General features: G+C 38.8%; 1 protein-coding gene across 1 annotated transcript in view; it reads right to left on the bottom strand.

The window, feature by feature from the left end:
* LOC149300688 (endonuclease/exonuclease/phosphatase family domain-containing protein 1-like) overlaps window positions 1-25,968 on the bottom strand; it is a 59,791-nt gene extending 33,823 nt beyond the window's left edge. Inside the window, exon 1 of the mRNA XM_089484941.1 lies at window positions 25,103-25,968. Coding sequence (XP_089341067.1) covers window positions 25,103-25,968 — 866 coding nt within the window. The remainder of the gene's footprint in view (window positions 1-25,102) is intronic.
* Window positions 25,969-27,319: the final 1,351 nt, after the last annotated feature.

Here is a 27,319-nt window from a genome sequence, read left to right as displayed (position 1 = left end):
TAGTAGAGCACTAAAATTTAAAGAAATTGTTTCTGATAAATGTTTACTAATTTTGATGCCCAAATATTCAATTATATTCTGAATTTTGATTGCATTAACTCCCTCTATAAGAGATCTTTGTTGGTTTTCATTCAGATTTAATGTTATTACTTGTGTCTTTGAAAGGTTTATTTTGTAATTAGAAAAAGATGAATATTCCCTTCTTGCTTCCAAAGTGGAAAAATATGAGTATTCTGGAGAGGATAATGTTAGAAGTACATCGTCTGTATATAATGTAATTGTATGTTCCTGAGAACCTATTTTTATCCCGGGGATCTCATTTGAATTTCTTATAGACATTGCTAGAGGCTCCATAACCAATGCATATATCAGTGGAGCTAAAGGGCAACCCTGGCGTGTACCATTTTGGATTTTAAAATTTTTCGATTCAAATGCTGTTCCCTTAATTCTGGCAGTAGGGGAAGAGTATAATGCCACAATAGATCTTATAAATCTTTCATTTAATCCAAATGCATAGAAAGTTGCTTCCATAAATTTCCAGTTAACTCTATCAAAAGCCTTTTCAGCATCTAATGCTAAAAAGGCTGAAGGAATTTTCTTTCTATGGATTTCTTCTAAAATATTGAAGAAATATTATCCTCCCCTGATCTTCCAGATATAAAACCTGTTTGATCAGGATGGATAAAATCTGGAATTATCTTTTTAAGTCTTTGAGCTAATATTTTTGAGAAAATTTTTACGTCCACATTTATAAGAGAAATTGGCCTATAACTGGTCACTAATGTCGTATCTTTCCCCGGTTTCGGTATTGGCGTTATCGATGCTTCCAGCATTTCCGTCGGCAATTTACCTAAATCCACTATTTCATCAAAGAGTCGTTTAAGGATTGGATTTAATTCCGTATTCAAAGTTCTAAAAAATAACGCTGAAAACCCATCGGGACCTGGTGCTTTCCCTGGTGTCAGATTCTTCAATTTCTACGATGGAAAAAGATTGGTTCAGTACATTCGATTGTTCTCTTGTTATTTGGGGGAGGTCTAATTTATCTAAGTAAGAAAATATTTGTTCTTCTGTCTTATTCAGACCGTCCAAATTATAAAGCGATTCATAATAGTTTTTAAAGGCATCCCCTATTTGAACCGGAGATAAGCAAATTTTGTCCTTGAAGTTTATTTGTTTAATCCTATAACTTTGATTTTGGATTTTAAGTTTATTTGTTAAGTCCCGAGAAATTCTATTATTGCTGCAGTACCATTTTTGTTTTAGACGAGTCATAGTTTTGTCTGCGTTGAATTGTAATTTAATTAGTTTTATTGTTTCATATTTATCTTGATTAGGGTTGATCTTGTTATCCCTTTCTGCTTTTGCTAATGCAATATATAGGTCTGCAAGATTTTTCCCCCTAGACTTTTTAATCCAAGATTAAAATGACCTCTTAAAAAACATTTCAAGGCGCACCATAAGGTGCTTACTGAGGTATCACCAGTGTCATTGTTCTCTAAGAATTGTTTAGTTAAAGAACGAAGTTCTTTTTTATTCTCGTCTGATTTTATTATTTGCTCATCTAGGCGCCATCTAAAATATTTTTTGTAGTTTGGATTATCTAGAATTTGAATAAAGACCGGTGCATGGTCAGACCAGGTAATGTTACCGATCGAAGAGGAGGAGCATCTCTCTAATGTTAATCCGGACATAAAAAAAGCATCTATACGTGAATATGATTTGTGAGGGGCTGAGTAAAAGGTATAATCTGTTTCTTCTGGGTGCATAGTGCGCCAAACATCATACAAGTTTTGTTTAGATAATGAAGCTATAAACCTGTCGATTTTTTTTTTTTAATTTATTGTCATATGCATCCGTTTAATGATTTCCTATCTAAATTGAGATCTTGGATACAATTTAAATCCCCCCCTATAATTACTAAACCTTTTCCGATTTTCTCTAAAGTTTCCATTGAGTCGTTAATAAATTTGGCTGTTGATTCTGAGGGAGCATAAAGAGACATGAATGTATAGAGAATATCATTAATTTTACATACTAAAATTAATCGTCTCCCCTCATTGTCAGATTCATGTATAATGTATTCGAATTTATTTTTATGAGATAATATAATTGCAACTCCTCTTTTCTTTTCCTTAATCATAGAAGATGTATAAATATAGGGGTATCTACGGTACTTCCACATTAGGGATTGTTGTTGTTGCCAATGAGATTCTTGAATAAATGCAATGTCTATATTTTCTTTTAACAGAAGATCATAGAGAAAGGACCTTTTATATGGTGAGTTCAACCCTTGTACATTAATTGTTACGAATTTAAGGGTCATAGAAAAAAATTGTACAACAGATTTGTTCTGAATAGACCAATAACTTTCGCCAATTAACACAATCACCCTTATAAAGATCTAGATGTTTTTCAAAGTAGACTTCATAGAGCTTAACATTAGACAAAAAATTCACATTTAACACTAAAACAAGCATAAAAACATACATTCTGTCTCAAACTTTTGGGAGGAAGTTAATTGCTAACCTCCCATTATGGAGAAAACATCCCTGAACCATCTGGGATTGTTATGGGGGTGCTAATAGGGCTAAGAAGAGGAAAAAAACATTTCATATATTAAGAGCCCTATCTACCAAAGCAAAAATGGCCCTCAATTTCTAGAACGCCTGCAGTTAAAACTTACATCACCACTGGGGTAATACAAAGGGTGGTTTCGTCACAAAATAGAACGTGGTCACTTGAAGACACTGTGAGCCTGGCCGGTGTTTTTCATATTTGTCCTCTGCTATCGCCAATGCCACCTGCATTTACAAATTATCAGAGCAACTTTAACACAAAAAAACAGAGATATAGAGGGAAAGTGCAAAACGTTCTCTCTCAAGTGTAGGAAGTGAAAGCTCATCAATAATAACGTGCGAGTTCTAACGTTAAAACCTTAAGGAGACACGGACACATTTTCAGTACTCAGTCTGTTTCGTAATCATTTCCTTCTTGGCTCAGCTGGCATTCAAGATAAACCAGGATGCCCTATAGTAACCTTTGTACACAGTTAAAATGTTGAACTCTCATAAACTGGTGTGGGCAATGATCCAAACAGACATCAGAAGTTGTGGTTATATAACAAGGACATTGATGACAAGGAAAAAACAAAATCATGTTGAATTTTAAAAATATCCAAATAAGCAGAGACAGGGTTACTAAAGTTCCTTGCTCTCTAGATTAATAAGAAATGTCCCTATCTACAAAGCCAGCAACATGGGGTATTAAATATCAGTGACCATCTGCAAATATCATCAGGGCTCTGTTGGAATAGATAAATGTCAATGTATATTTGCAAAAAAAATTAACACTTCTATGAAAACGATTTCTTTTTTGTTTATTCTAGTTCCTAAGTATCTCTCTTTTGGCTCAAATCCCTTTTTTTTTCTTCTAATGTTCCTCATTTTGGAATGCAGAATGTTTGCTAGGTGCTAGGTGCTAGGTACTAAAAAAAAAAAATTTACTTACCCATGTATTAAAATCACCCCCTGCAGTGGAGGTGATAAAATAAATGCAGTCCTATATTATTATTATTAACCAGCAACTTGGCTCCTGTTTTCAATTAATTATACACTAGCATAGGGCTTTTTTAAAAAAAAAATCCAATGAGTAGTCATCTGATTTCTAATCATGGCTGGTTTTACCAGTGCCCCACTACAATGTGATTTAATTTGTTATGGGGGGTGACATATGCAGTCTAAACCTGGGATACACACAACATTTATATTAACAACAATGAGTTATATAATTACACAGTGACACCGCAAAACCACAGGTGTTGAGATGCAGTGTTCAGCAACTGGCTGATATGAAATAATCTGAAGATTGCCAGCCTTTGAGATGTCCAATATATATATATATATATATTTCCTTTTAAAATAAGGAAAATTTGTTCTAACTAGCACAGCAAAGTATCAAGAAGAATATTGCATTTACGTTCATGCTTCTTGATTTATTGTACAGATATAAACATTTGTCATATCTGCTAAATATTCCCTAAGCATTTCTTGTTGCTGAATTTAGCTATAATTGGTCTAGGACAAAGTTTCTATAGACCTAGAGGGTCATGTTCTAATAGACTAGAGATATAACTTTTTTTAGCTGATGCAATCCAATGTTCGGTGAAGTGGTAAATTTCCCAAGATATACGTGGCATTCAGCAGGACACGGAGTGCAATGATACACGGTGAAGCGTCTGATATCCTTGAAGCTCTGGTTAATGAAATATTTAAGTGCTTTCATTGACAGAGATGAGACGCAATAATATACTGGTTGCCAAATTCCTTCTATTATATAAAACCTCAACTTAGCTTGTAAATAATTAAGCATTAAAATGAATAGTGTTTTAAATAATAGCAAAATATTTCTTTTCTTATGCTTAATTTAACATGAAAAGAAAACTAAACTCCCCTTCCAAGGTGAACACAACCTAACAGCATGTCACTCCAGCCATCACACACTTTAATGCATATGATGGCTGAATAATACTTGGCCTATGGGAAATGTGTTTGGCCTTCACTAACTTTGTATACTCACAGCCAGTCAGCTCAGGGAGGGTTCCACAGGGTCCCTTTAAATCCCTAATGTCGTATTATACAACAGAAGCAGAAAACCAGTAATATGAGGATCGTGTGGGTGTCTAGAGCGCCCAAAGCACCAAAACAGGCAGGTGTAAATCTTACATTACAGATATTTTACATTATAAAAAGCATGGTGAGGAGGACAATAGATTGACATTAGCCTATTTCCAAACAGGTTCTCATCACTGAAATCACCTTTGTGATCTTTTCAAAACTCCAACTAAGCTAAAGCAAAAAGTCTAAGCCGATTGCTTTACAAGAGATGGTGATATGTCTGCGTGCAGGCGACAGGTGAGAATTCTGTAATTATAACTGGATCTAACGGACAGAGAAACTAGATACCCTGGAAAACAACATAAAAGTCTTAGCTAGCTCTCTGCTCGGCTGCGTTCCATGTTCAGAGGTGTCACCCAGCTTTCTCCCTAAGTTGAAATGATCAGGTCGAAAAACCATACTAGAGGGCTTAGTTAGTTCATCAACAAGTGATATTCAAACACATACAGTGATAACTTATTTGGGAAATCCAACTTCCTACTCAGTTCTATTTCCATAGTAAGAAGAAGGAACACACTACATATGATATTTAAATTTGCTCTCCTATTTAAAGGTATGTTAACTGATCAAGTTCTGCTTGAGTGCCTCAGAGTTCAGTACTAGTATTATACTGTAGTTGGCATCGATTTCCCCCACTGCTATAGCAACTGCCTTCTCCTGCCTCCAAAATTGTGTAAACATACCCACATGCATGTTTAAAGCCCTCAAAAAACATGTTGACAGTGGAGTTCATTTTGCATAGAGCAGGGTGCTGGGTTGTATGGCTAGAGGCATTAGTAGCAGAAAAACATAGCAGGTTCTGAAACCTGGTCAGCATACCTTGGAACTTTCTGTCCCAGGTACCCAGAGCTCCTCTTGAGGGATGCAGGTAGGAGGTCAGTGGGCCATCCCGCTGATGTCGGTGGGCAGTCCTGCTGATATCTCATTGACGTCTGCGGGCAGGCCCGCTCATGTCTGTGGGTGGTCCCGTTGAGGCCACGGGACCCATGCTATTTTTAATAGGGAGGTGTGCATTCCATTGCTTCCCCTTAGTGACATCACTTCACCTGGAGTCTCCTGGCGAAACCCGGAGAGTTCCAAGGTATGCTGGTCAGACAGTGAGTTTTGTGCACTGTTCTGGAGGCCCCATCTCCAGAAGGATATTGACATACTGGAGAGAGTTCAGTGGAGAGCTGCTAAAATGGAAAATGTTTTACAGGCCAACAAATATCAGAAAAGACTAAGGGATATGTATAGCTTGGGGTAAAGAAGATAGATGAGGATGTGATAGGAACATTTAAATACTTAAAGGGAATTAACAAAGTACAGGAGGGAAGTTTATTTCAAATGAGGAGAAATGTTAGAATAAGAGGCCATAATCTAAAACTAGAAGGTAAGTGGTTTAGATGTAATGTACATTTTATTTTACTAATAGGGTGGTAGGTAAATGGAACAGCCTCTCATCAGATGTACCAGGCTAATACAGTGAAGGAATTTAAACATGCACAGGATAGGTATATGGCTGTCAAGACCAAGGACTGATTAACCCCTTAACGTCCATTGTCGGGTCAGGCACGTCATGCAAAACGGTCACTTAACGACCTATGACGTGCCTGACACGTCATCAGACTTAAACAAGCTTAGAAAGTGATCAACGATCACTTTCTAAACTTAAACGGTGTTGCTGTAATGCCTCGATGTCGAGGCATTCAGCAACACCGAGATCGGCATGATGGGCCATGTCTGGCCCCTCCCCGGGGCGTCAACAAGCGGACTCCCGTTTTAAAAGCGTTTAGGAGGCGATCAACGATCACCTCCTAAACTTCAATGGTGTCGCTGGAATGCCTCGATCAGGAGGCATCCAGCGACACCAAACACTTACCTCTTGATGGACTGTGACCGCTCCGGAGAGCGGTCACAGCCGCAGCTGCACGCAGTCTTCACCATCCGCACTTGAATACAGGTACTGCATTCAACCATACAAGTCAATGGAGCTCGGCTTTCTAATCACTATGTGATTAGTAAAATATTTTAAAAAAATATTAAAAAAAAAAAAAAAAAAAGGAAAAAAGAAAAAGCTTAAAAAAAACATGGTAACATTTAAAAATTATTATGCTTTAGAGGAACTATCCAATTCCAGCAAAATGTAAAAAAAAAAGTCCAAAAAGAGTAAAATAAATAAAATATAAAAATAAAGTTTATTATTATGAGCAAGTGCTAAAATTAGCGCTGTATCTTCCCAAAAATCCTGACGTGGAAAAATTTTAATAAAAGCATTTCAAATACCCAACGGGTATCTAATTTAAAAAAATGAATGGTTTGATGGGGTAAATTGGAGTGGCCGGGCTCAAAGATAGGGCATAGGCACAGACTGACCGAAATGGGGGGAAAAAAAGCGCAATTCCAAAATGTGGCATTTTAACCTCAAACACCAGACAAACCCATACATGTGGGGTATGACTGAACTCGGGAGATGTTCCTGAACACATATTAGGGTGTTGTTTGATAGTGACGTATACCTGGAGCTATAAATTTATACCCAAAGTACAATTTGTGTGAAAAAAGGTATTTCTGAACTCAGGACAAATAGTAGAATATATTTAGTAGGTTTTTTCATTAGCTTAGAGTAAAAGATTTTTGGGGTAAAAGTCAGAAAATGTGGGTTTTTTTTACATTTTTCATCATATTTTATTATTTTTTTTATGGGAAATTAGATAATATGATTAAAACAATGGTATCTGAAGAAAGCCCTTCTTGTCCTGAAAAAAACAACATATAATTTGTGTGGGTTCACTAAATGAGTGAAGAGAAAATTACATCTAAACACGAACACCGCAAAAGTGTTAAAACAGCCTCGGTCCCAATGGTACAAAAGGTAAAACACAGCCTGGTCCTTAAGGGGTTAAACTGTTTACGTCAGGAAAAATGGACAGGCTAGATATGCTGAATGGTTCTTTTCAGCCATAACATTTTATGTTTCTAGGATTAATGCATTTTCTGCATGCAAATCATACAGGGAGCATACTTAAGTATGCTTACTCTTTCCGGCAGAAGCAGCCAGGTAGATCAGAAGAATGAAGTGGAAGTCATTATCAAACAAAAATACATTGGGGTTCAGGCAAAATGAACTCCAGCATGCATTTTACATTAGCGTTCTAGTGGTCCTACAACAAAAGACAAATTCATTATCCTGAACCATTTTTCAATTACAGAACTTTCAGCAGCAGGTAACAAAATGTATCTTAGTTTACTCATAACCAACACAGCACTGCCAGTACTATACACAATAGAAATGTTATAAAGTACGAAAATGTCAAATTATTATGTTAGCTGTTCATTCAAAGTCAATGACAGACTGGTTTCATTATTTTTAATGTCAGGATGTACAGAAGAATGCTTATGAGGAGAATTTTAGTAATTCAATAAATGTCAATGTTATTCCATTCTATTGGCACAGCATGTAGAATAAACACGGAAACACAATCAATGAGTCACACTACTTACAAATAGTACTGTCTCCTGGCCTCCACTCAGAAACATGTACCCGTTTTTCCAGTTTGTAACTAGATTACTTTTTTAATATTGGTTTGTTTATTATCCTCAAAATAATAACTCTGGATAAAGAACATCCCTTCATTAATGATGCTATAGAATATGGAATAATAGAATAACAGAATATAAAAAGATAAAACATAATAACATATAAAATATGATTTACAACGACATATAATATTTAACAACAGATTTGTTAAGATTTAATTGTTTAACATACTAGTGCCTTTAATTCATGTTTTCACTATGTGGAACAGAACCTTCAAATTGATATGCAAAGCCAGTGTATAGGTACTATTACTAAATGTGTTCATTCAGAATAGTTCAGTTTGAACTTAATTTTTAACAAATTTTGTCTAATTTGGGCATGACCGGAAACCAGGAGGTACCACTAACGAAACAAAAAACAATTAATGTTAAAATAGTGCTACTATATCTCCCATCACACCTTGTACAATTTTTCTAATGGCCATTTTTTCTGGAGGAATGATCTTGGCCTAAAACTTTAACTATTTACTGATGATCATCACATACAAGATTGTCTGTTGATGATCATACCCGTTTTCAGGTTTTATCACTATAATTAGAACTGGTGAGTTGCCACAAGGACACTCTCATGCAATGTATGCAGATTTTCATGTGACTGTAATCTAATGCACATAATCCACATACTTAGGGATATTGCCGGATTACCAAACCAGGAGATCATTCCTCACCAAGTGTTTAGTAAATTAGTGTTTAATAAATATGGGAGATATTTATGGACACTTTCAAGAGGGAAGTTATTATTACGCTGACCTGTATGAAAGCATGGGGGGTAACAATTAAAGGGACCGTATACTGTCACCGGCAGCCTCACCAAAGAAGAATGCATATTAAAGTACGACGGGCCAAACACATCTCCTCCACATAAAATAGATGGGAACCAGGCATATGAGGGGATCCTCCAGAAACCACCTATGCATTAGCAAAGGGAACACCACTTAATTTAAAGGGGCCTTTCGGCCATCTTATGCCTTAAAGTGATTGTCCTTTTAAACATATGATGGGCCTTTCTCTTTAAAAACAGGCTTAAGCGGTAGCATTGCTTTTGTTACAGATCACGCCTTAGAAGTTGGCAATAGAAAATCAACCTGAGGGCGTGTATACGCAGCCAGTTGGACACCTCTGTCTGCCAAGTGTAACTATAAACCACTATAAACACAAAAACATAATAAAAGAATATATACACACCTTTATTCGAATAAAGTTTCCCTGGCGTAAAAAGATTTTCATGTCATGACATAAAAGGGAGCTTCCCATGACCTGCCTGTCACAGAGTTCAATGACCGACAATTACTGTAATCAGTCACACAGAAGAACAGCAGCCATCCAGCTCCTGTGTGTGCTCTGACTGCTAGACATGTGACCTACAGAATGCTCCGAGCAAAAGAAAAGCTGAGTATAAAAAGCCGCAGGGCTTAGCCAAAGGGAAAACCAGGGGCGAAAAAAAAAAGCCATTGCAAACCCAGACTTCTCTACATAATACGTTTACCTTTGGATCCTATGTTACTTTATAGGTGCTGTGAGACAACCGTCTCCTACCTTTCTATTTTGCCTTAGATGCAATTGATGGCACAATTAGTAGTTCTCACTGCATCAGCAAACCAATAAGCCATTTATAAAATAAGAGCCTCAGTGCAATATTTACAATTCCGCCACCCGGCAGTGCAATGGGGAGGCAGCGCGTCTTATAATAAATGACATGTATGTACAGGCTTTGCTTTTTTTGTGGATAAATACATAGAGGATTGTGACAGAAAAGAGATTGGGCTTCTATTGGACAAAGCTTTAATTACGGCTCATGGAAGCAGGGAGGGTTTAGTGGGCATTGGGTTGGCAAAGACACATAAATCCGCTCTGTGGCCTCCTCTCTGCAGAAGTATCCACTGCACTCAAGAAGCTTGTGACATGTGCAAGACAGTAATGTCTCATATTATACTGTAGCAATGATAATATCTTTAAAATAAACTGACCCTATGCGACAATCTCATATACTGAACCGCATATTTAATAATAGACGGAGCAACTCAATCTCTGCATAGTGTTAGAACTACGCAGTCTCGGGCGGCCAAGTTCTTACTGCTGCTCCTCTACACTTTTGTATTGATCTTCTGCACTTTCCTACACCTGAAGGTATGTGAAACCTTTCCTTGCTCGCGTGAACAATAGAGGTGGGTGAGCCATTGCTGGCTCACCAAGCCTTTCCCAGTAGCCGCACCACGTACAGATTAAACAAACTAAAGTACAGGAGGCTCACGCCCTCCCCTCCTGACGAGCCAAGCTGAGTCAGACGTTCTAGTAAACACGGACGTCCTTCTTCTTCTGCTCTGTGAATGACTGCATCGGATGGACACTCCAACAGAAAACAATGGTAGCAACTACCATCAGAGATGAGCAATGAAAGTTAACATTAACTAAAAAGCTGCGTTAAAAAAATATACAGCATAGCCATTTCTTAATTCTTCATTTATGGCAGTTGCTGCCATGTGTACCTCTCATATTTTGTTACACGTTTCCTCACTGGTTTTCTATCACAGCTTTTATGAGATATTTTATTTTTTAGAATTAGCTTTAAAGTAACACAAGAGATCCAAAATATGTTTGTGAAACTCACGTGAGTCCATTTTTTTTATAAGCATCGTACTGTATGATTTAGAGAAGTTGCGGTTACTCTCTTTCTGGCCTACATTCATGATATAGATTCGAGAGCTAGTAGTAAGATAATGTCTGACTGGGTAACCTAGATGCCTGGATGACCTCCCTATGAACCCTTATCCCCACAGCCACACGTTGCCCTGTACTAAAGGTACAGGGGCTTGTCGATATACACATACCTAGGAACTCCCTGGGTTTGACATGGAGTCTCAGGGTGAAACACTGCTTTGCTGGGTCTTTGGGCAATAGTCACTCCTGGCCCTGCCCCTCTGCACATATAGCCCCGCCCCTTCATTACGCCGACCCAGAAAGGGTTCCCAGGAACAGGGCCAACACAGGTCTTCTTGCAAGAGAAAGTTAATTAATGTGGCTTTCCTCTAAAAATGCATAATACATTTTTTTTTTTGAGAGGAGATTGCAATATTATCCAATTGCTCATACTATTATTTCTGAAAAGAACAGTGCACAGGATTTTTTAAATAAAGTCAAACAGAAAGTCACCAATATGAAGAAAATAGTAAACATATTTTTAAATATTGTAAAATATTCATATACAAGAAATGTTACCTTTAGTTTTCCTTTGGCCTTTTTTTATAAAGCGGGATGGATTACGTCATTACTGTAGATCATTACAAAACTTTATTTCTAATATTTGCTTTTGGGAATAAAAGAATCGATTACACCGGAATGCAGAGAAAATCTTTGTTTGTCAAGGTTAATGTATATATTTGTACACCCACGGTAGATTCTCTGTACCAATGTGTACCAGCACCATTCTTCACTGCCAGCATCCCTTACAAACACTCTCAGTATCACTATACATCTTTTAGCAGGAACTAGACAAAGCATGGAGATAAGACGTGTTAGCTTAGCGAAGCATAACACCCAGTGAAGCCAATACAATGCATGTACGTGCCATGTGTCCCATGCTTACGTAAACATTAAACATGTAATGCACATCTGTTCAGTGAACATCAAGTTAATCGTTTACGTGTCCATACAAATATAGATTCTATAAGTCAGGGCTCATATTATTATGTTACTATGGGCTACATTAGATTTCTATTTTTCCTACCACATAAAACATTGAGTTACAGTCAAAAAGTTTAATTATAACTGAAACTTATTTTTAAGGGGGACACGTTGGCTACCATATGCACTTAAAAGGGTCAGTTTTGCAAATAGGGGGGATTCTGCAGAATCCTCCTAAATGTATTTGCCGTTTTCCCCTGCCCCAGCTAAGTGCCCTGCAGGAGATGCATTCGGCTGAATGCACCCGCCTTAGCTGAACACTGCATGTTGTTTCAATGGGAGCCTTTTCCTGCCATTGACATGACTGCAAATACTGATTCAGAGATTTTTTATTTGTTTTCAATTTGGAAGAATGCATATTAAAATACTTGAGTATTAATATTATTTAAATTCCTGTCTACTGTAAAAAAAAATTATTTTATTGATAGCACTGCTGTACAAATAAGCAGAAAAAGGCAAATCTCTCTCTAATCACTTAAAGATGTGCATTGTGCTTAATTTACAGTATTATAAAAAGGACATATAATAGAGAAAATAAAAGGCATAGAATTCCATTTTACTGATAAATCTTACTTTGACATTAAACACTTTTCAATTTACTGCTTTGTACAGGCATGTTAAGGGACAATCCAGTGTCCCACGCAGCCCCACTAATAAAGAATGCATACTAAAGTTTTCTGTAAGTACTTTAATATGAATTCTTTAACCAAAATGTAAGAAAAAAATAAAGCAAGGTTTAGAAATAAAAAGTTCTAGTAAACAGCATATGTGTTAAAAACGATTCAGGGGCCTGGCAACATGAATGAGGGTTTGCATCCTTTAGCAAGTGTGTCACCAAGTATATAATTAGCTGTGCATCTGTTAGGAGTCATGTGGAAAACAGCACTCACTTTCAATTTAGGTTGTAACTATCAACAACAGTGTTTGATCTATTTCCTCTAAGCACAAAATATGAAACATTTTCTTGATCCCGTTTCAGCGCAGGAAAGTGCTTACCATACCACAGGTCTATGTTATAGACTCCTGTAGACAATGCTGTGTTGGGTGTTCATATTCTTGGTTAATGGGGGGGCAGGACTTTTTGGTGCACATTTGCATACCCTCACCAACGTTTCAGGTGTCCAAATGATTCCGCCAATGTTCAATGTGACCTAAGACACAACCATTTATATCTCAAAAAGTTTAGTTAAGTACCTGGAACTCGCCGACAATCCCATGGTTTGGCAAATAACCCTTCAACAGAGCCAGTTAAAACGAAAATAGGGTCCTCCTGCATTTAGTGTTACACAATGTATTGTAATGATTGTAATGTTATGATGTCTCCATCCTTCCCATTATTTATATCTTAGCGTTGTAGATATATAAAACTTTGTGTTGTAGATAAAGAAAACTTTGCAAAGAGCTGCCAACTGTTACAACCCAGACAATAACTTTTAGCCTGCAAAAAGTTTATCACTTGTCTATAACCCAATGTAATCTCCTAATTTGCACATATTTTATTCCTGAGAAAGTCATGCTTTATTGAAGCTTCTGTATATCAGTATCAGGTATTATATACCTACATTATATCAGTATTATATCAGTATATGTACTGTTTTAAGCTCGTTTCACCATTGCCTCTCACCTTTTGTTTCTTTAAGTCGAAATTGTTATGTTATATCGACTTTATCCAACGTTGAATACAATACAATATAATCCAATAAATAATAATAGACTGGATTTCTGGGTGCTTAATATCTCCCTCGATGCATTGTGTATATATATATATATATATAACGAAATAATATTTTGATATAAATTTAACAAATAAATATTTGGCTCTCAGGGCACCCAAAATAACCTATTTCTATGTAAATGGGAAAAAAAACCTAAATATGTTGTACAACAGTATGAGAATGAGGACATTTGATAATCTAGGGTGTTTCCCTTTAAGGGAAATTACCACAACAAATGTGGTTGCTTTGTACACAATACCAAGTTGCTTCATTATGACCGGATGAAAGATGTTTGTCAAAGTAAAACATGTGTTGAGTTTCTATACTGTCATTCTTCCTCCCAGTGTAATATCGACATTATCTATCTATCTATCTATCTATCTATCATCAGTGGCGTCGCTACAGGGGGGCAAGGGGGGGCAATTGCCCCCCCTAGGTTATTCCTTGCCCCCCCTGTTGCCCCCCCGCCGAATTTGAAACCCCCCAGGACAGTCCTTGACTGCTAACGACGGCATGGTGCCGTCGCTAGCAGTCCCAGTCAGGTGCTAACAACGGCACCATGCCGTCACTAGCACTATCTTACCTTGATGGAGGTCTGTGGACCTCCATCACCACCTACCCCGGCGATCTGCCCCTCACACTGAAGGGCATCACCGGGGCCACACGATCTGCCCGGTGACGTCTCGCGCAATTACGCGATGACGTCACCGCACAACTTTATTAACAACTGACAACTGTCAGTTAAAGAGGTATGGGGGCATGCTGCTTAGATGCCTGTATCTCAGGCATCTAAGCAGTTACATACCCCCAACATATACCATTGGAAAGGTAATCGCCTCCCCTTTCCAACGGTATATAGATTGTAAAAAAAGAATAAAAAATATTAAGTTAAAAAAAATAAAAATGTAAAAAAAATGATTTGGGGGTCTCTTAAGGCAGATAAAAAAAGATCAAAATTGCCTAGAGACCCCCAAATTAAATTATTTAAACATAAAGTAGTTTAACTTTAAAAAAAAAAAAAAGTTTACGTATTCTAGCTAAATGATCACTGTGGTAGCCAATGTTACCACAGCGATCATATAGCTATAAAAAGTCACATTCCCTTTTTAAAAATGGCCGATACTAATTTTTAATCCTATGATCCCTTTGATCATGGGGTTAAATTTAGCCAACGGTAGAGGGAGGCAATTTTTGAAATCCTGATGAACTGCAAATATTATTAAAATCAGCCATTTAGCCTGTGCGGCTTGCATTACTGCTCACGTAGGAAGTTAAATTATGGCACAAAAAGTACACATTTGCAAAAACCACATCCCTTGGCGCATCAAATGAGGGGCTGCATGTGTTTCTAGTACAAACCTGGAGTGCGCAAGACACAAATGAACATGTCGCTATAGTTAGAAAAAACATATTTTCAAGCCAAAGCGACGTAATCCATCATTATTTGTGCACTCAACTTTTGTCCTAGAATACATGTAGCCCCTCATTTGAAGCTCCAAGGGATGTAGTTTCTTAACATGGATGAATTGTCTGAATGAGGGAGAGCATGAGTTAATATGTTTGTGTGTATCATAGATGTATAATTGTGGAAGGGCAAAGACAGCACTAGCAGGATGTTTGAGCCTTGGGGAACAGGATGGCACAGGCAGGGTGTATATGGGACAAAGATGGCAAATCTTATGTGTGTTATCTGGGTGCTGGCCAGGTTCTATGTGGGCAGTGTGGTTGGGGTGTGCAACCTGTGATCTATGCCTGTAATTTAGGGGTTTTAAATATACCTTTAATGCCGTGTTTTTATGTGAATTCCAATTGATCTGTACCTGCAAAGCTGGGTTTGTGTGTTCTTCTGTAGATCCATATCTGCTATACTATGTTTCCATACATTATTTATGTATACCAGCAAATACAGGGTTTGTATGTCTTGTTCAGTTGATTAATACATGCAATGCTGTTTCCATGTATTGATTTGATCTATACCTGCAATGCTACATTTCATATATTATTGTATACCTGCAAATACAGGATTTGTATGTCTGATTCTGTTTATTTGATATATACCTTTAGTGCTGAGATCACAAGTGAATTTCAATTGATCTATACATGCAAAGATGGGTTTGTGTGTTAATGTGTTGATCTATGCCTGCTATCGGCAGCAGGGTCTAATATTTATATATATATTTATATATATTTATATTTATATTTATATATATATATATATATATATATATCGGCAGCAGGGACTAATATTAGGCCCTGAAATCATTTAGTGGAAAAGTTAAGGTATTGTGTTGTTTAAAGGATTTCAAGGATTAGTCGTACTAAATGGTGGCTTCAGGCTTCCCATGTTGAATGATCAAGTATTGTATTGTCCAATAACAAAAGTATCATTCCATAGCACATTACTTTTGGCAATATATATATATATATATATATATATATATGTGTGTGTTTTTTCAGTGGTATGATTTAATGGTGGAAATTATTAATGCCCCCCCAGTTTGACTGTGGTATCTTGTGTGCCCCCCCTATATATTGTTTCTAGAGTCGCCACTGTCTATCATATATCTATCTATCATCTATCTATCTATCTATCTATCTATCTATCTATCTATCTATCATCTATCTATCATCTATCTATCTATCTATCTATCTATCTATCTCAATTAGTCTTTTAAGCTTAAACTTGGATCAGCAGACACAACGTGCCATTGGAACACAGGAGTGATGGGAGTGATGAAGGGCCCCTGTACACCTATGAAGATATTCCATTAAAAATCAGCTTCCAGCTACAATAGTCATTTACAACATTAACACCGTCTACACTGTATTTCTCATTCATTTAATGTAATTTAATGGACAAAATTGGCTTTTCTTTCAAAAGCAGGGAAACGGCTGGCGGAGAAGGTATGGAGGCATTGAGAGAGAGAATGAAATTCTTTAAAAAAATAATTTGCACAAGTCTACTATCTATACCTTCTGCTTAGTGTTTGCCAATCAGTAAAATAGTGTTTTTGCTATAAGTTTGAATGTTAGCCTCATTGAAACTGACACTGGCACTGGCTTTATCCAATCAAATTATGCCCTAAATGATCTTCCTTCTCCTTACCTACCTTTTCAAATGCTGCCTGAACCAATCAACAACCTAACGAAAAGGCATGGAAAAAATTGGGGCGGAATAAACATGCAGATCTCGAGGAAAATTATCTTATAATACCTTTGCTGTTGTGCGCTCATGGGTGTTTTTTTTATAATACATACACATTGTTAATTTTAAATCGGTAAACACAATTACACAGGTTTATTTAGTGTAAGCCACCGTAAAATGCAGGAAAAGTGAGATATATTTTTTATGGGTTGCAGTAAACGAGGGAACTTTTTAATGATGTTTTAAATAAATCAGGAGCTAATATGAGCTTTGCAGAAGGAAAACAAATCTAAGCACTTTTATCATATCAAGAGGCCCTCAGGGCCAAGAGCAAAAAGGCTGAAATTATACAATCACCAGGTTTATGATGGATTCTGATACATTGTCACATTACTGATTACACATTACTAATTACATTAGATATTGTTTCAGTATTCTGAAAATACTGGAAAAAAAGTATCCTTGTAAATAAACATTTAGAAATGTCTTAAATACAACTTTTGGAGCTGTTCTTGCGCAGAAGAGAAACGCAGGATCTGCTCTTTTTTTTCCCCGACTGTCCATTTTTTTCATTGTCCCTGTTTAAATTTGATTAATATCAAGGGTGTCCGTTGCGTTTCCAAAAAATCAACATTTTACATTTACCCTATAGAAACTGGGCTCAGAAATTAACCAAGGGGGCCCCTAGGGCTCTGCGGGTCTAAAATATTGCATGGATATGAGCCCCAGAATCAAATCAAGAGGGAAAAAATGACAGAAATAATGATCGAATACTGGAGAAAGTAGAAAAGTATTTTTCACCTTTCTTTTGCCCTCTCTATTCCTTTGTATGATTCCCTTGTTATTCTCCCCAGGGACCATTCCTGTAACGGGTCTCTAATGGGCCCACCTTCTATTCGGCCAGGGAATTTACACACAAAAATATGAGTATGTTCTGAACTCTGCATTTCTAAGGTAATAAAGTCACAAACCTTTAAATGGAAATCTCCAATTATATCATATTTATATATTATACAAATACATTTATATAAAGATTAAAAATCACAAGCTCTAGGCATTTTTCATCAATGTAATTTTGTTAAAAAAAAAAATCTGTAGAGGTGGCAGATCCACTTTAAGGTTGTTAAAGTAGTTTATTAAGAAAATTGTGGGTTTAAAAAAAAAAAATCAAATAGAATAAACTAAAACGCTCTTCTGTTAAAAAAAATTAAGTCATGAATATCAATACGTAGAATATATGGTCTGCAATATCTATGTACCGTGCAACCTGATGACAGCTCAGGCTAGTACCGGCCGCATAGAGTCTGAAGTCCAGCTAGAAAAGCCGATACACATCTTTATTGAACAATGGCTTTAATACATGTTAATCACACTGGGAATACAGGAATTTAGGAACACCCATTCAAAACTTTATGGAAGTTTTCCTGCTGTTCTGCTACAAGTAACCTACTTAGCACAAATTGTAAGGAACGTCGCTGACAATATGAATATGCCATATACAGGAGAAAAATCAGTGGGAGTTCTGCTTTAAAGAGTTTCTGTTGCAGCCGTGCCCATAACTTAATGCTATTCCCAGCCTCTGCATACCAACAAGGCTGCCCATTGTTCTGTTCTTGATTCCACAGATTCCAGGAAGAAGAAAAAGTGTCCCTCATTGATTTTTCTGCGGATTGCTCATTGCTATTAAGGCATTCTAGCAATACCACAATACTGGCAATCTTAATATGCTTTATGAGAATTACAAATGTGTTGCTTGTGCATTAGGAGGCATTGAATCGTTTTGCATGGATGGACTGTCTTATTTAAAAAAAAATGGATACCAAGTCTTTCCTTCATTTTCTATGTTCTTCTCAGCCTGGGGCCATCCATTAGAACATGATGGTTGTCCCCAACATTATTCACCATATCACCTTCTTTCACAAGCCTTCATTTATCGGCATGAGGAGAGTGGTAAAAGTTTGCATTTACGAGGGCAAGAATTACTCAACGGGATCTGAGAGTAAAAGTTCAGGTCACTTGTAGGTTGAGGGTTTTACATTTCAAGCCACAAGTATTACAGTTCCTAAGAATAGGACAAATAAATATAGCTTTCCTGCAGGGTTGGCACAAAGTGGAGAAGTTCACACTTTCGTGATATGGTTAAAACTTTTTAAAACAATTAAAGGGACGTAAAGTCATGGGCATGTTATACACACATTCGTGTTCTATACATTTTTTTATTTAGAACCACAGTTTCAGGAAACCTTTTGCAAGACATGTTGTTTCACATGTGTCTATGGAACAATTGATCCGTGAGGTCAGTACCTCGCATCCCTATTGATTTCAGCAGTGCAGAAACATGGCCATGGAGGAGGTGCTCTGGAGCTGCACCTTCTACATACGGTACTTAAATACGCATACACTGTTGATAAGGCTACATGGGACATTGTCGTGTGCCTTTAAGAGCAAAGTCTAAGTAACCACGACTCTTGGAAAGTCCAGTAATATATTTCTACACACTCTTCATTTGTTTAAATCTGTAACTTCACTGGAATGTACACGAAGCATAATGTTACACACACTGTTGACATCAAATATGTAAAGAAGGGGAGTTCATTTACTCTTGGGATAAGAGACATATAGAGAAACTGGAATAATGAGGTTGGTTCAATGTAAACGACCATGAAGAGAGACATGTATGGAAAGCAGGAATCTTGCTTCATTTAAGTGAGACAAAGCACTTTTGTTGGGAGTTGTAGTTGGAGACCAGGACCACCCGTCCAACTTTCCTGAAGAGCCACCTTGTGGAGCTTTAGCTGCAGAGTGTTTACAAGGAGGCCACATTGGAGCTTCAATGAAGGTCTCTGCTGCAACAGTTTCTTTTGCATATACAGCCATGTGCCTCTCACAGTGTATCATGTAACATATTTTGTAGCATTCATTCATAACTTTGACATCCATTTCATTTTTGCAAATTACATTCTATTCATAGCTATAAATCCCAAAGGTGATTGAGTCCAGCTATGCAACTGATCAATGATGTGTGCTTTTTCTCAAACCTCAATACACAACCTGCTTCCTTTAATGTAGCTTAGGCTGGAAGTATTTTTCCCTATGGGAGGCTGGGACACTTTTCATAATTTTGGTATAGTTCGACCTAAACCTTATAAACAGCTTGCACCTAGGGAAGCCGATATATTTTTCTTTAGGACAACTTAGAGGAACACTCCAGCCATCATATGCCCTTTAACTTTCCCTTGCTGTCCCCCTTGCAAATGCATTTGCCATCTCACAGCTATTTTCCGTTGAGGAGATTGGCTTACCTGACAAGTGGTTTCCTTACCGACAGTCAGCTAGAGCACTGGTTCAGCGGACATTGTGCAATGGAAGCACTTTACTGAAGAGAATCATAGGACCGTGAAAGAGGCTGGGAGCTTCAGCTTCTCCCAAAGGTAAATTATTTTATTTTCTATTACAGTACTCACAAAGTACTTTAATGTGTATTCTTCTTTTGCGAGGCTGTCTGGGACATTAAACTGTTTATTTAACCTAGCTTAATGTCCCAACACATAATATAACTGTAAAAATACAAAAACAAATATTGTTTCCCCCAGTATATCCCCGTATATTATAAACCCCGTATATATAAAAGGAAAGAAAACAAAATACTTTTCTCAGGAGACAGAATACACATATAAATGGCTGGGCACATATAAGAAGGGGTTACACTCCACAATTATACTAAAGGAACAGACACCCTTCCTGAACTTCTGGTGCTCTCGCTCTTGATATTTACAACTTCCATCACCCTTCACAATCATTAAGCCACCCAAGTTCCATTTTCCCTAGCATTAAAACCCACACTAAAACTGTCCGCAATACAGCTTACCAATTATCAGCACTCACAACATAACAGCTTCGCTCACATGGCAAAATCATGCAGTCAATTCCCAACATGCCAAAAACATTTCACCAAGACAATACTGACGATATCTTCATCAAACTGTCTGTATGGACTATAATCACTGTGCTCTAAAGGCTCCTGCTTCTTCTTGTTTCAGTAATAGCAGTATCTCTCAAGACATCTCAAGGACTGAACTCAAGCTGCTTTAAGATCAATGTTGAAGCAGATCTCTCAGTTTTCCCAAATCCTATATTGTTTGTTTATATAAATAATAAATATTTGTACTGCTGGTTACAAATTAAAATAAGCAATACATATACGTGCTAATGCACCTTATGTGTTTTCAGTATATGCATGATCATTCTCCCACTTAGACAATTCTCTAGCCAATGGCATACTCTGGTCCAGGTCGACTAGGACAAGGGGGGTGGCAGCCCTTCTGCCGCATAATTATTGGGCAATCAGGCTTTCAGTAAAACTAGTATTCAATGGGCTGGTCAAAAGGGACATCACTGATCTTCCCAACCGGCCTATTAACACTATGGCGGCACAGTCCTCCATTGTCTCCTTCTGCGCAGGGATACAATGTCCTATCCCAACGCCCAGTAGAAAGGACAGCGGCAGCGAGGGGGTGAAAGGAGCCCTGCCCTGGGTTAGGCCTAAGCAAATACCCCACAGCCTATAGGATGTTATACAAATACACCAAATTTATTCTTTCCTCTGAATAATGAATAAGCATCCACTTCATTTTTTTTTACATAATTAACAAATTATATATGGCATTCAAAAGTACTAAGAATGGTATTCCTAATGCTGCATTCAGTTATAAAACACTTAAAATCAGCTGAGTGAGGGGAACGACAAAGTTCATGTAGTTTAATGAATACATTAATGAGAGTGTTGGTTATCATGGTCTAAGTCAGCTGCGTTCATTGCTGAGAGAATCCATTACATCCAGAGGTCTGAGCTTTCAAGTTAATCTTTAATAACTACAATACTTAGGTCTATAATTATCAAAACCGAAATGTAGCCGGTTAATGTACGTCTCACCTAAACAAACAGATATTTATTAGCAGAACACAAAAACTGGCCGTGCTGTGTTAACCTTTCAGTATTTTATTTTGGAGTTTAACAATATCTGCTATGAAAGATGTGTACATTTCCTGTTTTTACATAAATTATTTGTGGGGCAGAAAAACAGGAAATGATGAGGTCCAGATCAGTGTTGAGTATGTGTTAAAGGGATGGTGCTGTGTCCCAGGAAGCCCCTGGAACAATAAATGCAAGTACCGTATTTGCTTGATTATAAGACGAGGTTTTTTTCAGAGCAAATGCTCTGAAAAATACCCCTCGTCTTCTAATCGGGGTCGTCTTCTAATCAGACCTCGAATAGAGGTCTGATTATGAGACTAAGATCTAGATCCCCCGCACCGGTGCAGGGGACCTGGATCCTCCTGTCTCCCCCCCACACACACACACTTACCGGTGCTTCCTGCTGTATTGCCGGGGCAGCGGGTTGACGTCTACGCGATATGCGTAGACAACGTCCGCTGCAGCCGGAAGGAGGTGTGGCTAGCAGCGGGAGTTGTCTTCGTCCGTCGCGGATACCTTCCCCGACTGTCAGAGATCAGAGTGCGGCACCGGTGCGGGGAACTCTGATCTCTGACAGCCGGGGAAGGTATGCGCGACGGACGCAGACAAACCCCCGCTGCCAACTCCACCTCCTTCCGGCTGCAGCGGAAGGAGACGTCAACCCGCTGCCCCGGCAATACAGCAGGAAATTGGAAGCACCGGTAAGTGTGTGTGTGTGTGTGCGTGTGTGTGTGTGTGTGTGTGCTAAATGGGGGCATAGGGCATTTCTGGAATGCCTTATACCCCTATATGCCACTCTGGCACTTAGGGGGTTAAAAGGCATATTATGGGGCAGAGTGGCATATAGGGAGGTATAAGGCATTTCAGGAGGCAGAGTGGCGTTAAGGGGGCATTTAATAGAGCACTCTGCCTCCTGAAATGCCTTATACCTCCCTATATGCCACTCTGCCCCATAATATGCCTTTTAACCCCCTATATGCCAGAATGGCATATAGGGGTATAAGGCATTTCTGGAGGCAGAGTGCTCTATACAATGCCTTTTAACTCCCTTAATGCCACTCTGCCTCCTGGAATGCATTATACCTCCCTATATGCCACTCTGCCCCATAATATGCATTTTAACCCCCTAAATGCCAGAATGGGATATAGGGGTATAAGGCATTTCTGGAGGCAGAGTGGCACATAAGGGGTCAAAAGGCATACCATGGGGCACAGTGGCATATAGAGGGTTAAAAGGCATATCATGGGCCACAGTGCCATATTGGTGTGGCAAGCCTGGGGGCAGATGTGCGTAACTGGGGGACAGGTTGGAAAATACAAGGAAATAAAAACAAAAAAAATATTTTTCTCAATCATAGCTTTTATTTAAAAAAATAGTTTACATGAATTAACATTTACTGGTAAAACTTTTTTCCTTTAGGGTCGTCTTATATTCAGGCTTTTTCTTTTTTTCCTAAGTTAATATTCAGATTTTGGGGGGTCGTCTTATAATCAGGGTCTTCTTATAATCAAGCAAATATGGTACATTAACATGCATTCTTCAAAGTAAAAGATTAAAAAAAAACACCTTACGGCCCCGCGATGGTCCGATTATTGGCTGTCACGACAGCCAATCAGTGACAGGAAAAGCACTCCTACTTAAGTCGACTGCCTAACCAGTAGACTGGTAGTAAGTATATCATGTATCAAGAACACATATTCTCCATGGCAAATAGCTGGGGGACAGGGAGAAGGCAAATGGGAGATTCTGGGGAATACCGCCAAAAGGAGGAAGCCACAAAAATAAGTTTCTCTCGGTTATCATATGCATTAAAGCATATATGATGGCTGAAGTCTCCGTTTAAAGGGACAGGGTAATTAACTGATTTTTGCGGGTGATACCGTACATAAGGGTGACAAAGATTGGTCTTTTTTTCCCAGGACAGATATGCCTCCCTGTAAACTCGCAGAATGGAATTCATTAATCAGTTGTAGACCATAGATATCACGGGGCAGAACCTGTAACTGGGCTGGTTAACAACATGTAAAATGTTATACATGTCCTGGAAAAAATGGCTGATGTGCTAATCCTGTTGAATGCAGTTGTATAAAAGACAGATAAGTGGTCGCTGAAAGTCCAGTGAGTTTCACAATGATCTTAAAATCATAAAATATCTTTAAAACTGCCATTTTTTTCTGTTGAGCAAATGTTTGAATCTAGCTGCCAAAACCAGACATAAAAGCACGTGTTCTGTTTTAAAACTGTTTTTATCACGTGTTCTCTTTTAATCACCTTCTGTATTAACATAACATTGTTTGCGGCTGATCTGGCAATTACCTGTATTACTCAGTTACCGAAAAGTACATTGATACTGTTTGTGGAGTAATAAGACAATGACTAACCTGTTTTTCCCACTGGATTTATATTCACCGCCTTTTATAACACTACACTAAGCCATATAAAATACACAAAACGGATTTCTTGACAATTCTGGAACGGTGAAAAACAAAAGGAAAAACAGCCTGGTAGGCGCATACATATGAGATGAGGAGAATGTGGTCTATTAGAAGATTCAGTAGACCAGAATCGTAGCAGAACCTCAGCAACAGTCAGAGCTGTAGGTGCTCTATTCAGTTATCTGGAATCCCCCTTAACTCCTCCTTGCACACTGCAGTGTACTTATATCACAATTATGATTGCAGCTACACACTCTGTTACCTATATTATTGTTCAGTATGATACTAATATGATATTGATACCTTTCTGTGGATAAAGATCTGCATGTGTATACTGAAGGGGCAGTATTCACCAGGTAAGCTATGGCTTGCTGTGGTTGCTGGCCAAAGGGAACCTGGTTGGTCCCATGGTAAGCACTAAATAACTGCTCATGAAGACTGTGGCCAGTATTGCATAATTTGGCAGGCTTTAATCACACTTGGCGTCAAGTGGCATTTATAACTATGAAGAACCTATGGAACTTTGGTCCATAAAGGTGTTGGACAGCGCTTATGAAAAACTAATGTTATTGTTTATGGTGTCCTACGGTTCAGTGTACAGAGGTAAGTACACTTATTCAAAAATTATCAGAATTATATTTTATAGTTGGCTGAATGGTGTTTGGAGTATAGAAATTATCATACAATGTGTTAAGAGACACTTCATATTTTAAAGCAGCCAATACCTCCTACATCAACTCACATGCCAACTACCATGAATGGTCAAGTGATTATTAATATAGTAGAGCCAACTTCCTTCCAATAAGTTATTTGGTAGCCAGGAGGCATCTGAGAGCAAGTTAAAGAAATGTAAATTGGACATCACTTTGCCATTGTGTCTGGTTTACTATCTTACCTATTTTCCAGCAGGGTCATGCAGACGACTTCTCTCACTCCAGGGTTGCTGGCCTTATCTAGGCTGCAGTTATGAAGGTTCCAGGAGGCCACCCGGAGCACTGGCTTTCCTTCCCTCACCCCTCCAAAAACCTCCACAGCAGGGCGAGTAGAGATGAGTTGAGTTGGCCCACCAGGTGGAAAATCCAAGTCTTCACTTTGTAGGCTCAGAGAGGTAGGGCTTGGATGAGGCTTGGCCATGAAGTGAAGCCCCCCATTGGTATGTGTGGAAGGTGGTCTAGACCTCTGTACATAGACTTGGTGTCTGATTTTGTCCAGAACAGAAATGGTAATGGAATCCACCTTGGCCAGGTCCTCAATGCTTTTCAAAGGGCCGTGTTGGTTTCGGTACTGGACAATGTCCTGTGCTATTTCCTCGGTCAGTCCTCTGAGGCACATAAGCTGGGCAGCGGTGGCTGTATTGATGTTAAATCTAGCAGCAGATAGGTGCTGACCATGGTATCCATGCTCCAAGTCTTTCTTCAGGGAGTTCGGGGAGTGCTGCGCTGAGCCACTTTTGCTGCTGACACAGATCTCAAACTTGACCTGTTCCAACTTGGCAGCCCCCACACCACTGACCAGAGCCAAGTCCTCTACCTTTTTAAAGCCCCCAATGTATTCCCTATACTCCACTATGTTCTGTGCCACCTGCCTGGTCACTCCTGGAAGGGTCATCAGTTCCTCCTCAGTGGCGGTGTTAATATTGAGCCTCTCTTGACTCACCAAGATGTTGCTGAAGTTGCAAGCTGCACTGAACTTACGGTTCTTCTGGCACAGATCAGAAGGGTCCTTAGGAATGGACCTGTGACAACCCAGATTACCACCCATCTTCCAGCTCCGCAATTAAATGCAACAAAGCAGCAATAATAGTAACTGCAAATCTTTAAGAGCAGCTCAGCTTCACGATGAGAACAAATCCTGGAGAAATCACTTGCACAGATTTGAATATATGCATGTAAGCGATACAGCGCATCTCACTAATGAAGAACAGGAGAAATCCATGTGCAAATCCCTGTAGCCACCCGCTTTCAAGAATGCAAAAGGCATTTAATAGTTTCAGCCGGACGTTGACAGGCTGCTGTAAGTCGAAGACAGGAGGTGGGAGTGGTTGATGCAGACCGGTCAGGAGTAGAGATGATCTCCTGCCACCACTCCAGCCCGTTCCAGGCTGTTTCCTCACTCAGTGTCTGTGCTACAGGACTACAATACGATGCCGCTCCTCCTCCTGATCCCCGGCGCCGCCCCTCCTCCTGAACCCTGGCACCGCCCCTCCTGATACCGCCCTCCTCCCGGTTCCTGCACCGCCCCTCGGCTCAATCGCAGCTTCGCGGTGTACCCTGCCTGTAATAATTTAAATGCCTCACCTCTGCCGTCTTCCTTCCGCTCCATTCTTGCGTGCGGATCTCTTCAGCTAGTAACCCGTTTGCAGTGCCGTCTGCCTCGTTCGCAGAAGCTCACCTTCTGATATATGTCTGTATCCTGACCTCTGCTTTACATGTCTTTACAGACCCTTTTCTTCATTTCTTTAATGATGCCGTCATCCGATGTGCATGACGTAGCTGGCAACTTTATTTACTGGGCTAATTGGGGGATAGCCACCAAATTCCTTCTTGCCCATTAGCCAGGCTAAGAAGTGTAGCTGTTCGCCCAGTGCTATGTTATAAATAACCCACCAGTGCTCTCACTTCAGCCACCTCGTGTTCAGCTTAAGTTATTCTACTCTTGAAATGTCACTAAAAAGTTTGTTTTTCTGTAATGACTGTGACCACAATGAAATAATTACCCTATAACTGTCACTTTTTAGACATAATTTTGACATTTTGAACCATTCTGCCCACCTAGTCTTCCCATTTTTCCTGATGTATGGACTCAAACTTTAATCGATCGTTACCACAAATGCTTACATTCTGCCACTGCATTATCCTCTACCATTTCTGATGAGAGGCTGCTCCATTTATCTACCACACTCGTTAAAGTAAAACTCTAAACCTCGTGACCCTCTAGTTTGAGATTATGACCTCTTGTTCTAACACATGTTTTGAAATAAACCTCCTTTCTTTCATAATTGTCCATCCTTGACTCCTGTCCTCATTCTTTCTCCAGTCCCCAGACACACAGCTTAGGCTCCCCCTGCTGCAGTACTTCATTAGTTGCAATGCAGCAGTTGCGTCCATCCATA

The sequence above is a fragment of the Sceloporus occidentalis genome, unplaced genomic scaffold, assembly GCF_023333645.1.
Source record: "Sceloporus occidentalis isolate IW3139 unplaced genomic scaffold, rSceOcc1.0.p SCAF_23, whole genome shotgun sequence".
In the NCBI taxonomy this organism is placed as follows: domain Eukaryota; kingdom Metazoa; phylum Chordata; class Lepidosauria; order Squamata; family Phrynosomatidae; genus Sceloporus; species Sceloporus occidentalis.
Note: the sequence above shows the minus strand (reverse complement) of the source record. Positions and strands in the feature narration are given on the sequence as shown.